At 44.8% G+C, this 18,403-nt stretch overlaps 1 protein-coding gene across 1 annotated transcript in view; it reads right to left on the bottom strand.

Moving 5' to 3' along the window:
• Positions 1-2,601: 2,601 nt before the first annotated feature.
• Positions 2,602-18,403, bottom strand: part of LOC148473157 (uncharacterized) — a 64,002-nt gene continuing 48,200 nt past the window's right edge. The window contains exons 4-6 of the mRNA XM_088459976.1: positions 13,483-13,587; positions 11,901-12,007; positions 2,602-2,794 (exon numbers count right to left, since the gene is read on the bottom strand). Of these exons, the coding sequence (XP_088316102.1) occupies positions 2,642-2,794; positions 11,901-12,007; positions 13,483-13,587 (365 nt within the window). The 3' untranslated portion in view covers positions 2,602-2,641. The remainder of the gene's footprint in view (positions 2,795-11,900; positions 12,008-13,482; positions 13,588-18,403) is intronic.

Here is an 18,403-nt window from a genome sequence, read left to right as displayed (position 1 = left end):
TGTGTGCCTGGTATTTTTATTTACTATAATTCTCACAGCTGGAAATAGGTCTAGAATGGTTGTTCCCCATAATGTTCGGCAGCAGGTGTTGTCATTATGGCAGCCATGGAAATCACCAAAGGAAGACAAGCTAATCACTCTTTGGTGCTACTATGTAATAGTCTTCATGCATTTTTAACTGTTCTAGATTTGTGGCAAGATGTTTATGTAGGAGGTAGAGCACAGAGCATCTATCTCAAACTGCTTCCTACATGCCACTCCATGGTACAGCATCAAATTGTTCACTGTGTCCATCTAGCATTAGAAGCCATTAGTGTGAGTGTTGAAAGTGTTATCTTTACAGTTATAGTTAGAACACTAGTGTAAAAGTCCATTAATTCTGCTTTACGTCTGGTAAACACAAACACAATGTAGGACAACACAACAGGTGGTTCGTGAGTACATGCCCTTAAAAACGATGTTTTCTTTTATTTCTGATAATATATACTGAATTAAAAGAACAGTGTGACTCCACTTCAACTACAGTAATATACACTAGGTATTGGAATCCAAGCCTGCCAGTCCTGGTGTACTGCTAGTAATGCTAATAATAAAAAATAAAAAAAATGGAGGTTGGAAAATCAAAATTTGAAAGCAGTCAACAGAATGTTGAATGTTAAATTTTGGTCTCACCTGACCAGACTATATTCTCCCAGTATTTCACAGGCTTGTCCAAATGTTGTGCAGCAAACTTTAAGCAAGCTTCAACATGCTTTTTCTTCAGTAATGGAGTCTTGTGTGGTGAGCGTACATACAGGCCATGGCGGTTGAGTGCATTACTTATTGTTTACTTTGAAACAATTGTACCTGCTAATTCCAGGTTTTTCTGACGCTCTCCACAAGTGGTCCTTGGCTCTTGGACAACTCTTCTGATAATTCTTTTCACTCTTCTGTCAGAAATCTTGTGAGGAGCACCTGGTCGTGGCCGGTTTATGGTGAAATGATGTTCTTTCCACTTCCTGATTATGGCCCCAACAGTGCTCACTGGAACATTGAGAAGTTTAGAAATCCTTCTGTAACCAATGCCATCAGTATGTTTTGCAACAATAAGGTTGCGAAGGCCTTGAGAGAGCTCTTTGCTTTTACTCATCATGAGATGTTTCTTGTGTGACACCTTGGTAGTGAGACACCTTTTTATAGGCCATCAATTGGGACTGAACCAGTTTATATTAATTTGCACTGAGAAGGGGCAGGATTGCTTTCTAATTACTGATAGATTGCAGCTGGTGTCTTGGCTTTCCATGCCTTTTTGCACCTCCCTTTCATCATGTGTTCAGTAGTTTTTCCCTGTGTCATTTCATGTTATTACACATAACTTAATTTATGGACATCTATGGTTTGATGTCTTTGCATGTGTGGATTGTTGGGTTGTTGCTGACATTTGGAGAAAATGTCATTACATGTATAAGATTAATAACAACAATGCATTGTAAAATATACACCATAGTCCTGTGCAGTATAATGTAATTTATGTATAATTCAAGTGCACAGTCTAGAACCTAATCCCTAGAGGAGGGAGTGGGCCCTCAGGCAGTGGGGCCCTCCGGGGGTTTCACCTATATCCCTATGGGCCAGTCCAATCCTGTGCACATATACACTCATGAATCTTAGTTGTAATTACTTTAGTTTGCAGATAGCCCAGCCATACTCTCAGACTCTCAGACACTCAGACAATAACTTACTTATTTTGATTCAATGTTTTTATTGTTTTTGATAATAAAAATTAATAACAACAGTATACGTCTCAAGTATTTGTTGTATTGACAGGTTGCAATTATGGATGGGTACATTGTGTTAATATTTCAGTAATGGTTTGATATGCTGGATTGACAGAGTTTTGTATATATTATTTACAACATTCGCAAGGCACAAAATAATTCCATTTCCACACACATATCATGTAAGAGAGGCATACACTTACAGTAAACAGCACTAAGAGGGTACTTAAACAATTTCAAATCTATCTGGGCTCCTCCTACAACTATAGCACAATTTAATGTGAGCCAGGGTACAGTTGACCACATTTATCCATTTCCCCATTGTGGCTACTGCTGGAAGTTACCAGCTAAATGATATAACTTTCCTGGCATCAGACAGTAAATAAGACGCTAGAGAGCATATATCAGGGCCAAACAATGGAATTCATGGGACTAACATTGCCTAAGCATAAGTTTACTTTTTCATTATCTGCAATTAGTCACATTTTTTATGTGATATTTTATATAGTTATAGCTCATTATATATCTGATTTTGTTTATGGCCTCATATTTATCTAAATATATCAAGGTAAATGCTATAATTTGATCCCTTTTTAAGGTGAGCATATACAAACTGATCTGGTCAATCAACCAACCGCCACGTAGGTGGATATCTGAAACATGGGCTCAGTTGGCATTCGGCTGAACAGTAAGTAGGACTACAAATTAAGCAAAAACTTACCGCTGTGATTCTGCGCAAATGAGTAATTTGAGAACAGCATGAGAGAATACTGAGCCGTGCAACAGATTATATTTGTTTACAACTGAATATGGAATTTCAGGTTGTATATTGTGTACAATAAAAGATACAGAATAAGAGACATGGAAGAACAGTATCCCGATTCTTACAAGAGGCAGGTCACTCCAGTTCCCTTGAGACCACAATAACCATCTGGGTTCTTTTGCAGATATTGTTGATGATAATCCTCTGCGTAATAAAACTCAGGAGCAGCACATATCTCTGTGGTGATGGTTCCCAGGTTGTTACGTTTAAGCTCCTATGGTTATAAGAAAGGTAGTTGGTTTATTGGACCGTGTATAAGACATGTATTTTATGCAAAGGACAAAGGGCCTGATTCAGACCCACTCGCGAGCGGCTGTCCGCTCGCAAGTGGGTCGATGTTCTGTACTGAGCATGCGCACGACGGCGGGAGCTCCATCGTGCGCATGCGCCAGACGCGACGAGCGAAGGAAAGTCCTTCGCTCGTTGTGTCTGATCAAAGGGGGCGTGCTGTCAATGTTGATGTTGACCTTTGGTGGGCGTGCCGGGGGCGTGCCTCCCTGACGGGGGCGTTCCCAAGGGAACGCCTACCGTCAGAAGCCGGCCCACTGACATCACTAGTGATGTCAGTGGGAGTGATTTTGGCTCTGATAGAGCCAAAATCACTCCGGGCCTTGCGGTTGAAAACCTCAACCGCAGGCTCCGGCTCGCAGTGGCGATGGTCGCGATGGTCACGACCATCGCGGCCATCAAACTGCACGCTCGTATAGGCTGTGGGTGGTGACCCACAGCTATACGAGCGTCCAGGAGGACGCTCCAGAATTATGGAGGGCGGCCCTCATTCAGAGCGTGCGCTCTGCTCAGAGCGTACGGCTCTGAATGAGGGCCAAAGTCTTTGGTTTTGCATTGGTGCATCTAGATAGTCCATCTATTGCACAGGTTCCCAAACTTGGTCATCAGGACCCCAAACAGTGCATGTTTTCAAGGTCTCCTCACAGAATCACAAGTGAAATAATTAGCTCCGCCTGTAGACTTTTTAAAATGTGTCAGTGAGTAACGAATACAGCTGTGCACCTGCCAGGAGACCTGGAAAATGTGAACTGTGTGGGGTCCTGAGGACCGAGTTTGAGAACGACTGACCTAGCAAATACCAAAATGCATGTCTACTCTTCACTCTGCGGCGATGCTTACACCATACTTGCCAACTCTCCTAGAATGTAGGGTAGACTCATGAATTTCTACGGCACTCCTGTGAGTATAGCCAGATTAATGGCAGGGCACGTAGGGGTCCCCAGACACTGTCCCCCACAACTATTAAATAGAAAGCGGATTTAGCTGTCATCTCTTCGGTCCTCCTTGGTGGCTCAGCTGTTCCGTTACAGTGGTTGCTAAGGATCTTCATTGCAGTGTACATACTATAGTGACAGACCCAGAGTCGAGGCAGAGCAAAGCTCACTTGAATATTTTTCTCTGCTCCTCAGCATGGCCCATGGCTGTTATTGTATCAATTTTGCTGAGTTGACTTACGCAGGTACCCCAGTATCCACACATCTTTATAAACATACATATATAGATTACAGGTTTTTGGTCCCTTCTACTTGCTCTATGCATATGTATATATATTATGTAATAAACAAAGGAAGTATAAGGGGTCTGGGGAGCTGGAGGCTGCTGTATTTTCTTGCACCTGTGACCAGTGCAATAAAGTTGTTTTGTTTATTGCAGCACAGCAATATGATTATGTCACGCTGTGCCGCACTGCTGGGGAGAGAAGCCACAGCCTGGAGAGGATGAGGAGCAGCCAGAAGACACAGTAGAAGGTAAGTATTTGGGCTGTAGCTGAAGAGACCCTGGTAGTTGGAGAGACAGAGGGAAGTTGGAGAGACACTGGGGGGTGGGGCTGCAGCTGGAGAGACACTGAGGTCTGAAGAGACAGAAGGGGCAGGAAACACAGAAGAGGCTGGCTGGAGTTGGAGAGACACTGGGAGGCTTTGCTGGAGTGGGAGAGATACTGGGGGTTGCAACTGAAATAACACTGAGGTATGCAACTGAAGTGGCAATGGGGGCTTTGCTGGATAGACAGAAGAAAGCTGGAGACTCTGGAGGTTTGGAGTGACACTAGGGAGACTTCAGCTGGAGAGACACTGGGGGCTACAGCTGGAGAGACACTGGGGGTCTGCAGCTGGAGACACACTAGGAGGCTAGAAAGACAGAAGGGTCTGGAGAGACAGAAGGGGGCTGTCTGCAGCTGGAGAGACACTGAAATGCTTTGCTGGAGAGACACTGGGAGTCTCTGGTGTGACACTGGGGGCTGCAGCAATGGACATTGAGAGGAGGGAGCAGGTATTCTTTAACCGGGCATGGGCCTGTTGTAGGAGCCCAGTTCCTGCAGTCCCACCGGCCCCATAACTGGAAGTGGTATATTTTGCAGCAGCCTCTCGCCCCAGCCCACCAAACAAACTGCTGCTCTTCAGCCCCCTTTGTGGCACATGTGCCTGCTTCATGATGTGAACATATTATATTTTTCTTTTTCTGAGGAGGGGGTCTGGCCACACCTGCCTGAGTTGGCCATGCTCCCCTCCCAGTATCAGATCTCAGCAGAGATGTCTGCAGCCCTGGCTGCTGCTAGAGTGACACTGGTGGGCTTTCCTGGAGAGACAAAAGGGGGCTGGAGAGACTCGGGGAGTCTGGAGAGACACTGAGGGTTTGGAGAGACAATGGGGGACTGGAGAGACAGAAGGGACATGCTGGCGCTGCAGAAACTTGGGGGGTGGAGAGACACTGTTGGGTTTTGCTGGAGAGGCACTGGGGCTCTGGAGAGACACACTGGGGGGCTGCAGCTGGAGTAATATTGGGGGCTTTGCTGGAGGGACAGAAGGGAGCTGGAACTATAGAGACTTTGGAGGTCTGGAGAGAGACGGGGGGCTGCAGCTGGAGAGATGCTTGGGAGCTGCAGCTGGATAGACTCTGTGGGTCTGGAGAGACACTGATTACAAATGATGTGGCTGCTCGGACCATCCATGCATGGCCTGTATGGTCGCATCAGTAACCAAAAGAGCATTAATTATACAGAGCTTCCATGTCATGCTTCGGGTTATATAGGGTGAAGCGAAACAAGCCCTCTTGCTAGCAAAAACTCGTGATATCAGTAGGTGGACTTCCTGCTCTATTAGACTAGGAAGCACACTGGGGCTTGTACGCCAGGGGAAGGGCTGCTTTTAGCATATAGGACCTCATTCAGAGCCGCTCGCTCTGAATGAGGGCAGACGCTTTTTTTAAATAAACCGGCCTCCAGGCCGCTTGCTAAGCTGTCGGTGACCACCAACAGCTTTTGCGAGCAGCCAGGTGATGGTCGCGACCATCGCGACCATCAGGCTTGCGACGAGACCCTTGTGGTAGGGTCTAGTCTGCCGCAAGCCCCAGTGAGCTTCCTGCTCTAATAGAGCAGGAAGCTCACTACTGACATCAAGAGTGATGTCAGTAGGGCCGCCCACAAACGGCAGGTGTTCCTTCAGGAACGCCTCCGTTTGTCCAGCCACCCCCCCTCTCTGCCTACAAAACGGGATGAGCTGTTGATCAATATCAACAGCCACCCCGTTTGTAGCGAGCCCCGGGATGAGTGAATTTCCCACTCACTCCGGGGCTTGCGGCGCGTGCGCGGTGCCCCAACATCGACCCGCTTGCGAGTGCATAGCGCTTGTGAGCGGGTCTGAATGAGGGCCATAGTCGGAAACACGACTATGGCAAAATACACTAAAGCGGACACTGCAGCGTACAGCTCAGAATCAGCCCCTTGAAGTCAGTCAGCTATGGGTCCTTGATTAAAGGGATATTATTGCCATCCTAATTACAGGCATCGCTCACACATCGCCCCTAAATGAATCGCTCTCCCATCAGGCTCAAACTGGCCCACCAGGGAGGCAGGTAATTCCCCTGTGGGCCCCACTGCTTGGGCGGAACCGGCCGCCACCACAATGTTCTATGTGCCTCTGTAGCATGAAAGCCAGTGCAGGCTCAGTGTCTAACACTGGTCACGCTGGCTGAGGGAAAGAGGGGAGGGACGCCAGTGCCTCACTCACCATGCTCAGCAGCTGCCGTCCTTGCCGCATATGGAATTTGCACAGCTAGCTCGCAGCGCTAAGCTGGCTGTGAGGAAGAGATCTAGGTGAAGCAGAGCGTGGGTAAGATGGGGGGTGGGGTTGGGCAGTGTGTCCTGTATGGGGACAGGTGAGGGGGGTGTTTTGAGGGGTGCAGTGTGAGGGATGTGATTGGGCTGTGTGAGGAGGGCAGTGAACTATGAGTGGGGGCTGTGTGAGGAGGGCAGTGAGCTATGAGTGGGGGCTGTGTGAGGAAGGCAGTGAGCTATGAGTGGGGGCTGTGTGAGGAGGGAAGTGAGCTATGAGTGGGGGCTGTGTGAGGAGGGCAGTGAGCTATGAGTGGGGGCTGTGTGAGGAGGGCAGTGAGCTATGAGTGGGGGCTGTGTGAGGAGGGTAGTGAGCTATGAGTGATGGGCTGTGTGAGGAGGGCAGTGAGCTATGAGTGGGGGCTGTGTGAGGAGGGCAGTGAGCTATGAGTGGGGGCTGTGTGAGGAGGGTAGTGAGCTATGAGTGGGGGCTGTGTGAGGAGGGCAGTGAGCTATGAGTGGGGGCTGTGTGAGGAGGGCGTGAGCTATGAGTGGGGGCTGTGTGAGGAGGTCAGTGAGCTATGAGTGGGGGCTGTGTGAGGAGGGCAGTGAGCTTTGAGTTGGGGATGTGTGAGGAGAGCAGTAAGCTAGGAGGGGGGAACAGTGTGGACTGTGATTGAGGGCAGTGATAGCTATAAGTGGGACCACTGTGGGCTTTGATTTGAGGCACTGATAGCTATAATGGGGGCAGTGAGATTTGCACCATTGGGATATGTGACAGGGAACAGTGTGAGCTGTGATTGGGGCAGTGATAGCTATAGGTGGGGCCTGTGAAGAGTGAGAGTGGGGGCAGTGTGGTGCAGTGTGGGCTGTGATTGGGGGCAGTGATAGCTATAGATGGGGCCTGTGAGCAGTGAGTGGGGGCAGTGTGGTGCAGTGTGGGCTGTGATTGGGGGCAGTGATAGCTATAAGTGGGGGTGGTGAGAGTGGGGGCAGTGTGAAAGACAGCAGTGTGGGCTGTGATTGGGGCAGTGAAAGCTATAAATGGGGGCAGTAAGAGTGTGGGCTGTGATTGGGTGGTATAACATGTACAGATGTGTCCTCTTGCATCTTTGCCACTGTTGCGGCAAATCCCGCCATGCATGGCGAGAGTAGCATACTCTCAAGCAGGTACATGCACTGCGTTCGCACCCGTGACTCCATAGGATTGCATGGTGTGAACACGGCATATGGCATGGCGTAGCATAGCGCACGCTGCTATTCGTATGGCGTGATGCGTGCGCACGTTTGTAGCACGATCGGCAAAGATGCAAGAGGACACATCTGTATAAGGGGCACTACTGTGTAGTGTAATGTGTATAAGGGGCTCTATGTGGCATAATGTGTATAAAAGGTACTACTGTGTGGCATAATGTGTATAAGGAATACTACTGTGTGGCATAACGTGTATAAGGGGCTCTACTGTGTGGCGTAACATGTATAAGGGGTTCTACTATGAGACGTAACATGTATAAAGGGGTTTGGGGTACTACTTTGTGATATAATGTGAATAACAGACACTACTGTGCAGTGTAATGTGAATGACGGACACTAATGTGCAGTGTAATGTGAACTGGCACTTTTGTGTGGCCACATGCAGACCGCCCATACACATCTGCCGATGGACAGATATGTCTGCAGACATATCAGTCAATCGGCTGTGCAGCACAGCCAATGCGATACTTCGGTGAACGATGATGTTCACCGACATATCGCGGGTACACACTGGCCGAGGTGCAGCAGATATATTGGCCGATCAATTGATTGGCCAATGTACTGTATCTGTCAGTGTGTACCCAGCAATACACTGCTCTGGAGAAACTACAGAGGTGAAACAGATCAGCCAGAGAACAAGCTGCATAGTAAGCTGCCTTCAGTAAGTGATACCTTTAACAATTATAATTGGCGCTAATAGTTTCCTTCATTGGGCTGAACATGCTAATGTCTGGCCACACTTCTCTATTGGTTGGCCATTTGTGTGGACCCTCGTGGTGGCATTCTCCTAGTGGGCCCTTTATTCTCCAGTCCAACAATGGGTCTCATTATCAGGGCTGTTAGGAGCCGGTCCGGGAAAGGGGGCGTGGCCTAATAGTTGAAGGCGTGTACACGCCCCCTTAGAAAAAAAAACGAAAAACCCTAATTGCAGCGCAAATCCGGGAGAGCGATCAGTGCAGTGGCGTAACTAGGGGGGTCGGCTGGGGAACGTGCCTGGGCGCCGTCGGACTGGCGGCGCAGAGTGTTTGTGTGCATGCCACAGTCCGTGGTTTGTTTCAGTGTAGTGCGGACCTCAGTGAGTGTGGTTCGCACTACACATTAAAACAAACACACCGCCGGCGCCGGGTATAACACTCCTACTACCCGCCGGCGGTGTGTTTGTTTTAGCACCCAATGAGAGTCAGACATACTCTCATTGGCTGCTGCACCCACGACTGAAGTCGGGCTGGAGCTCACTCATAAACTCTGCCTTCCAGCTTCTGCAGTGGGTGAAGGGAAAGCCGTCATGTCGTCGGCAGCGGGATTTAGGTAAGTATTGTGTTTTGTGTTGTGTGTGTCTTTGTGATATATGTAAGGGCATTCCTGGGGGCACTGTATAAGAGGCACTGCATAGGGAGGACCACTACTGGGGGCACTGTATAAGGGACACTACTGGGGGGGCACTGCATAGGGGGTCCAGTACTGGAGGGCACTGTATAAGGGGTACTGCATAGGAGGGACCACTACTGGGGACATTGCATAAGAGGCACTACTGGGGGCACTGCATAGAGGGGATCACTACTGGGGACACTGTAAAAGGGGCACTGTATACTGGGGGCACTGCATGGGGGCACTGTATAAGGGGCACTACTACATGGGACACTGCATAAGGGGCACTGCATAGAGGGGATCACTACTGGGGACACTGTAAAAGGGGCACTGTATACTGGGGGCACTGCATGGGGGCACTGTATAAGGGGCACTACTACATGGGGCACGGCTACTGGGGACATTGTATAAGGGGCACTACTACAGGGGGCATTGCAAGAGGGCACTACTACAGGGGACATTAAGGTGCATATGGAATGGAAAGGAATGTTCCCAGAGTGACGAGAAATGGTGGTGTGTCATGTTGACATGCCCCCATTTTTTAGCGGCCATGCACCTTGTGGCATGTGGTCATGCCCACTTTTTTGGCACACGCACATGGTGGGGCTCCATTTTTCATTTTGCCCTGGGCTCCAAATACCCTAGTTACGCCACTGGATCAGTATGATCACCCCCCCCTACAGGCAGAGGAGACTGTGAGGGGGGGGGGGAAGCAAACAGTCTCCCACTGCAGCCCAGCACACAGCAGCATGTGCTGGGCTGCTAACAGGTAGGAGCTTGTGCTTATGCTGCTGCAAACATAGAAAAACAACCAAGCAGCCATGAGCTGTTGAAAATATATAGCAGTCATTGCAGGCCCTCAGTATTCTGGGCCCTGCAGCAGTTGCTACAGCTGCTACCACAATTGCTATGCCATAGCTATTTAAGATAGTGTTTCCCAAAAAGTGATCCTCCTGAGTCACACATACCAGGTTATGTTTTCAGAATTTCTGTCTGTGTGAACAGGTAAGATAATAATGATTGAACCAGCCTTGTAGCCTAAGAGGAAAATGTACTTAGCCTTGCTGCCCATTTATCATTGATCACATACTCAATACAATCTGGGCATGATATTAGTGCCCATGATTGTATTGCAGTATGCGATCACAGCGCCAGGATGTATTAACTAGAACCTGCAGGGACAGGTGCTCTGCAACTAGTGTTTTCGTGGAATGTCCCGCAAATATTTAATGATAAATGGGCCCCTTGGAAGACTTAAAGCGGACAGAAATTAGGGTCTATGGGGGAGATTTAATAAAGCTCGGAGAAAGATAAAATTGTGAGAGATAAAGCACCAACCAGTCATTTTTCAAACACAGCCAGTAAAGTGACAGTTAGAAGCTGATTGGTTGGTAAATTTTATCTCTTTCCGGGACTTTATTAACCTCCACATAAGTACTAACCAATTAGCTTCTAACTGTAAATTTTCAAACACAGAAAGTAAAGTGACAGTTAGAAGCTGATTGGTTGGTACTTTATCTCTCTACAAGGATTAGTACATATCCCCCTAAGGGGCCCATTTATCAAATTTGAGGTATAATCCCCAGTTTTCGGGGGTTTACCTCAAATACTAAGTATCCCCCGTATGTGATAAGGAGGGACCGCAGCAGGTATACCTCTGATTCCTGCTGTGATCCCAACATTACCGCTGGCAGCTGCATCCCCCATAGGTTTCTATGGGAGATGCGATGCTGCCAAATGTACCAATATCCAGAATGCGACGCATTCCAGATATTGGCCCCTGCAGCTAACGCCATCTGAAGATAGCGTCAGCTGCTGTAACCTATGGGCTACACCGCGCACTATTAGCCGGCGGAGGGATCCGCCGGAACCCTCCCCGACTATGGCGAATGTGCATGTGCAGTCCACGGGACTGGGCATGCGCACCACCCCCTACACTGGCCAGCAGCTCTCCAGAGACATCGCAGGGACGGGCTCCTTTTCAGAGCCCGTGTCCCTGCATGTCCCATATGATACATCAGGCCGATAGGATCACTTTTTGCAATGCGATCATGGGTGTTTACTGGCATGGTCGCTTCCGACATCTATCATCACCCGTACATGCTGTGCATATTTAGAGAAATCCTAAGAACATTACGTGTAAGAGCGGGTATCCACTACTAACTATACAAACGAGAGCACGATTACAACATTGCAATCGTGCTCTCGTTTGTATATCTAGTGATGTGCCTAGACTGAACATTCACTCGTTCAGTCCAGGCACATCCATCATTCCCGCACATGCTGAACCTGACGGGATCGTCAGGTTGACCAGCATGTACGGGTGATGATAGATGTCGGAAGCGACCAGCGTGCATGCGCATCGCTGGTTGCTTCCGACCAAAACATGCCCGATGCATGCGTGATTTACAAGCGATTGCACGATAACGATGTCGTTATCGTGCAATCGCTTGCAAAAATTGGCTAGTGGATACCCCCCTTTAGGGAGGAGTGAGGATCAGCTTTAGGTAACACTATTTTAAAAATGTTCTGCTTTATTGTTTGATACCACTGTTTGGCAATAGCTCCCTCTGCTGGTACCAGGGCAATATGGCATATAAGAAACTAACAATGAATGTTAACTATAACAATTGTTTACCTTTTGGAAGTTCTCTTTTGACAAAAGTGCTGCCTCTCTCTGTTGATCTCCATAGGTGAATATCACTGAGCGGTACTGAGTACCTATATCTTTTCCTTGCTTCATTCCTGCAGTGACAGATGAAGTTTAGGGAAGCGACCAAATTGCCATGAGAATATTTTTGTTCTTACCGCAGGCTTTGGCAACTACTACCTTGTTAGATAATTATTCCTAGGGTACTCTGCCAGACATTATTTTAAAAAAAATTGTTTTTTTTTTCCCTGCCATAATTTATAGCTGAGGTATTTTTAGTTTGCTTGGTTCTGTAGTTCAACAATAGCTGTAGGATTACATTGCTGATCTATAAAAAATATATATATTTTTTTGGGGCACAATGACACAATCTCTTAACTGACAAATGTTTTCCCACAAAACCACTCAGAAATAGTTTTTTTTTAATTATTTCATAAAATGTAACAATTATTTTTAATAATAAATTTAAATATTTTATAAATATATATATATTTTTTTTTGTAAGGGTGTGTCCGTATACCCTCATTATAAACTAACATCCCACCGCCCATTGGCAATGAACCCCTCAGTGCTCATAAATCCTAATACCCCCCCAAGCACCTTTTAGTAGTAAAAAAATCCCTGTTTTATAAACCAACCCCCCTGTAAAAAAGCGCCTGTGTTTTTGCACCCTCCTCCTGCCCTGTGACCAATGTTATATTTTTTATTATTATTTTACCCCCCACTCCCCTCCAGCAGCAGATTTTTCTATATTACTCTTTTCGCTACCCCCTACTGAAGCTAGATCACTCCCTGGGGAAACCCCCCCACCCCCCAAACCACAATCTGATGGGCATATACACCCCTCCCACTTGCAGAGAGTGTATCAGGGGTGACTGATCATCAGTCCCTCCTGCTGCAGCTGGTCTCTGCACTTACAAAGATCATCCCAATAGTGCTTAGAGTTCCCCTCCTCGCAATTTGATTCCCAACGCATGCGTTCCAGAATGCCATTCACACAGCATTTCTGGCGCAATTCCGACACTGATATCGGCGGTCACAGACCTCTGCATCACTTCCTGAGGGTCCGGGGAGTCAGAGGAGATCCGTTCTGCATTTCTAAAAAATGGATCTCCTCTTCTAAAACCGGGGCACACAGTGGGGCATCGAAAGTTAAAGAGTTAATAAGCAACTGGTTACAGTGACTCACTTACTATCTGATCATGGCCAATTTGGCCCCTATTGTTGGTGGTATGGTGAGGGGCACATTACACTAGTTTCAAATTTGGGTCGCTGTCTCAACTCATGGTCCCTGTTAAACCCCAACACACCAGAACACAGAACATGTCATGTCATTTATCTGTTTATTTAACATAGTAAAAGTCATATCTGCAAATTCTCTTCATCTATTGAAGTAATGATTCTTCAAGTTCATATCATACTTACACAACATACTGTAGATTAAATGCAACACCTTTCAGGTATCTAGCCTTTTTATAATCCACCACTAATGGTAGGTTGTTCACTACTGCATGTCAACAATGAATCTATGATCTCTGTTTAAAGTACACCTCAATTGTAAATAACGTACCCTCTGTTGGGTCATGGCTCTCCCAGAATAATTTCAGTAATGATTTAAAACTTGTAGTTTTAGGGTCAAATACAATTCGGACAACTTCAATATGTGCGGTAAGACCTATACAGAGAAGGATAGGGGAAAAATATTATAAATATATAGGTGAAAAAAGTATGGAGCATCATGGCATCATTAGGCTAATATGTAACGATACAGAAGATAACGACAAATCTGATTAAATAGTTTACAAACTAAGAATGACAGGAAACACGCAAGCCATCTGGAGAGTACGTATGAGAGCTGAAAAAGCTGCCTTAATAAATATTATCATTATTATTTTTATTAACATTTTACTTAAATAGCGCCAGCATATTCCGTAGCTCTTTACAATGCAACCCATTGTTTCCAACATCAGCATACCATATCATCTTTTTTATTATTTACAATTGGATGTATCGCATTAGCGTAAAAAAGCTTTACTGCAAAATGTGAGTTGGGTCGCTCCTACATCCACTATGATATTTGATCATGTATAATAACTGCCTCCACCCACTGACCGTATCTGGAATAGATCAGGAATAGGGAGCCACTCATCCTAGTGGTTAATAAGCTAGCTATCTACTAGTCATAGGATAAAATTATTGTTAAACGGCCAAGTGGACATAGGCTTCTTATCACTCACACGGTGACTGTTTTTTCATCACAATCGGATACGTTTGGTCAGATTGATTTATTTACAAATAATTCAGGCAGGCTGTCACAGCATTCTGACTCCGCCTGTAGGCAGTTACATTATTATACATGACCAAATATCCTATTGGATCTGGGAGAAATCCAACATTTGAAATAATTATAATAACACTTTAAGATGTACATGTTTTGCGACATGCAAGGTATTTATATAACAAATAACTGAGTACATCTTGCTACATATTTTAGCAACTGGTTTAATAGTCATTGGAGCTTATTTAGTAATGTTACACATTTTAATCAATGGGCTAATGAATTATTAGTGGCCCATGAGGCTGCTGGACATTCATCAACAACTTTCCAAAAACTGAAAGTTTTTAGAGTATTATTGCGGGATCTGACGCCATCTTCATATGGTGTTATGAAGCCCCAACCCTTCCTATTGGAAGGAGGAACGGAGTGTGAAGAGGGATCCATTCATGCATTGCCTGTGAATGTAAACGTTATCGCTACGTACTACCAGCGATGGTGGCATTGCTAGTGATCACTTATTGGAGCAGATGTCTCACAAACAGAGCAATGGTGAATTGCTACAGTTCTTTTGTATCCACAGATGTATTTCATAGCAAGTTGGATACTTAATTAGCAGGGGTCTATTGGGGTTTCATAATGAACAGGACTCCTTTGTTAACCATACACTTATTGCAGCATAACAGCTACACTTTAGGGATGTGCGCCGAGCCCCATGTTTTGGTTTTGGATCTGTATCTCCTTCGTGTTTTGGATCTGGATTTGGTTTTACCAAAACCACCCTTGCGTGTTTTGGTTTTGGTTTTGGTTTTGTATCTGTATTTTTTCTTAAAAAATATAAAAACTTAATCTGGGCCTGTTTTTTTTTTTACACAAACTGTTTTTATTGAAAGAGGACCAAGCAAATCCAAATAGAAAACAACAAAAAAAATGGAGCAGATACAATCAATAACAATTAATCATTCCAATTTGAATAATACAATTAGATTTACAATCTAATATAGATAGGTCTCAATATTACTAAACAATAAATCAATAATAAAAAAACAGAATTAAAAAAAAAATAAATAAATAAAAAAAAAATTATAAAAAAAAAAAAATTAAATTGATAGATAATAAAAAGAATATACCAGAAAATGGAAGGAAGATCGGGGAAGGAAAATCTGAGGGAACAAGGGGGGATTGAGCGGGTTGATAGAAAAAAAGAAAAAAAAACACAATCTAAAGGGTTAATCCAACACATCTTCAAAAAATAGCTCAAATATACATTAATTAATTAACTTGGAGTATTGTGCGGAATCTTTGAACATCAGCCAGGGAAGCCAAACAGCAGTAGAGTCGGTACGATTATCATTAGAGAAAGATACAATGTCCTCCATATCCATATAATAGTCTATCTTCCTAAACCAGTCTTTGATGGAGGAAGGTGAGGTAGATTTCCACAAGACAGGTATGACAGCTTTAGCCGCATTGTTCAAATGCCTCAGCAAAGAATTCTTGTAAGAAACCGTGGAAGATGAAGTTATATTTAAAAACCAGAAACCCAGATCCCTAAGAACTTCTCCAAGAATTAATTTAGAACACTCTAACACATTCAACCAAAATGGGACAAGGGAAGGACAATCCCACCATATATGGAGCATGCTACCCGGAGCAGAGTTACATCTCCAACAGCATTTTGTTACCTGTGGAAACATTTTATTTAGAAGTACAGGATAGCTATACCAGCGTGATACAACTTTGTAAAGAGTTTCAAGAGTAGCCATACAAGAGGAACTGGCAAAAGTGTTGTTAAATAGTAACTCCCAATCAATGTTTTGAACTTTATCGTGGAATTCTTTTTCCCAAACTTTAGTAAATACCAGGGGTAATTTGAACATATTTGCAATAATCAATGAATATAATGTAGATATTGTATGAGACGGCATTTGAGAAGCTGAACACAAGGATTCAAACAAAGTGGGAGACCTATTAAGATCAGAAAGCTTACATGAGGAAGAAATAAAATTTCGTACCTGAAGGTATTTCCAGAAATCAGACTTGGGTAAATTCCACGATTCTTGGAGCTCAGCAAATGGACGCACCCCTGATGGACCAACCATCTGACCTAATCTAAAATGACCTTCAATCAACCATCTTTGAAAGGGCCGAGAGCAGTGTCCCGGGGAGAAATCAGAATTGTACAGAAAGGAAGTAAGAGGAGAAATAATAGACAAAATATGAGGGAGACGTCGCAGTTTCTTCCAACAATGTAATGTGGGTGTTATAGTGGGGTGTTTAACAGTTGGGAGTTTAGGAAGCCAAGGAACTATTTCTATAGCTTGAGCCAGGCTACTTTCCTCCAACTTAATCCATTGTCCGAAACACTTAGCCCGAGTCCATTCCAGAACTCGATTAAGCATGATAGCATGGTAATAGCTAGTGATGTGGGGAAGCTGTAAACCACCATCATGTTTATGTCGGTATAGGATAGAATGTTTAAAGTGTGGTGTGGAGTTATTCCAGACAAATCTACGAATACTACATTCCATATCTATAAACCATGGTGGAGGAATATGAATTGGAAGGGTTTGCATTAAATATAACATTTTTGGAAGGGAATTCATTTTCACCACGTTAATCCTGCCAATCCAGGATAAACGTAAATTACGCCATTTAGTGAAATCATTACGAATAGCTTGTAATAATGGTGTAAAATTATTCGAGATCAATTGAGATAAGTGTTTAGTCAGATATACTCCCACATATTTAAGTCTAGTGGGGTGCCAAACAAAAGAGAAGGATTGTTTCAAAGAATTTACCAAGGATGGAGGTGCAGTCAAGTTCATAGCTACAGATTTAGAGTGATTCATTTTAAAATTGGAAAGCCTACCAAATTTCTGAAATTCTAGTATAAGGTTTGGGAGGGAGGTAGTCGGATTAGTAATCAATGCTGAAAGATCATCAGCGAAAAGAGCTAATTTATATTCCTGGCCACCTATGTGATTACCTGAGAAATTCGTAGTAGAATGGCCCTCACCAGAGCTTCCATACAAAGGACAAATAAAAATGGGGAGAGTGGGCACCCCTGCCTTGTGCCATTTGATATAGCAAATTAATCCGAAAGAGACCCATTTACCTTGATTTTTGCTGTAGGGTTGTCATATAAGGCTAAAATTCTCTGTAGACAAGCAGGTCCCAAACCCAAATGGTGCAAAAGACCTGACATAAACTCCCAGTCAACCCTGTCGAAAGCTTTTTCTGCATCAGTCGATAAAATAATGGACTGAGAAGAAGAGAGAGATGCTTGGTGTATTAAATTGACAACTTTAGTGGTTTTGTCTCTAGCCTCACGACAAGACAAAACCAACCTGGTCATAATGAATCAATTTTGGTAAAAGAGTCTTCAACCGGTTGGCTAGGAGCTTAGCAAAAAGCTTCAAATCAATGTTTAGGAGTGAAATAGGTCTATAACTAGGACATATGGTGGGGTCTTTACCTTCTTTAGGTAGGACAGTAATCTGAGCCTCCAGCGATTGTTTGGAAAATAGAGTCCTATCAGAAATTGAATTAAAGGGATGAGTCAGGAGTGGTGCCAATCTACCCTTAAATGATCTGTAGTAAGCATTTGAGAATCCATCCGGGCCTGGGCTTTTACCAGCTGGAGAAGAGAAGATCGCCTGATCTACCTCCTCAACGAGAAAAGGCGATTCGAGAGTATCAATCTTGAGATAGCGTAGGATAATCAAGTGAATGAAGATAAGATGATATTGCCTCTCGGTGAGAAGAGATGTCCGAATCTCAGCTGGAATTCTTCAAATTGTAAAGCTTAGAGTAATAAGAATGAAATGATTCCGCAAGTCGTTTAATTTCATAATGGGTCTGACCAGAATCGTCTTTTATAGCTTGAGTGAATGTGACAGCAAGTTGCTCCCGCAATGCCCTAGCCAACATCTTACCCGGTTTATTGCCCCATTGGTAGAATCTGCTACAGCACTTACATTAGGATAACTTAATTTTATCCAGAGAAAGTCTATGAAGAGCGGCGCTAGCTTCCTCCAGCTTAGAGTAATAGTGTGGAGACAGGGACGCTTTGTGAGAAGTTTCCAGGGATTTGATCTCAGCAAGAATGGCATCTCATTGTTGTGTTTTCTGTTTTTTTAAGTATGAACCCAGTTGTATACAAGTGCCCCTCAGAACGCATTTATGCACCTCCCAAACCGTTACCTTGGAAATG

Source organism: Taudactylus pleione, unplaced genomic scaffold (genome assembly GCF_031769625.1).
Source record: "Taudactylus pleione unplaced genomic scaffold, aTauple2 ptg000959l, whole genome shotgun sequence".
In the NCBI taxonomy this organism is placed as follows: Eukaryota; Metazoa; Chordata; class Amphibia; order Anura; family Myobatrachidae; genus Taudactylus; species Taudactylus pleione.
Note: the sequence above shows the minus strand (reverse complement) of the source record. Positions and strands in the feature narration are given on the sequence as shown.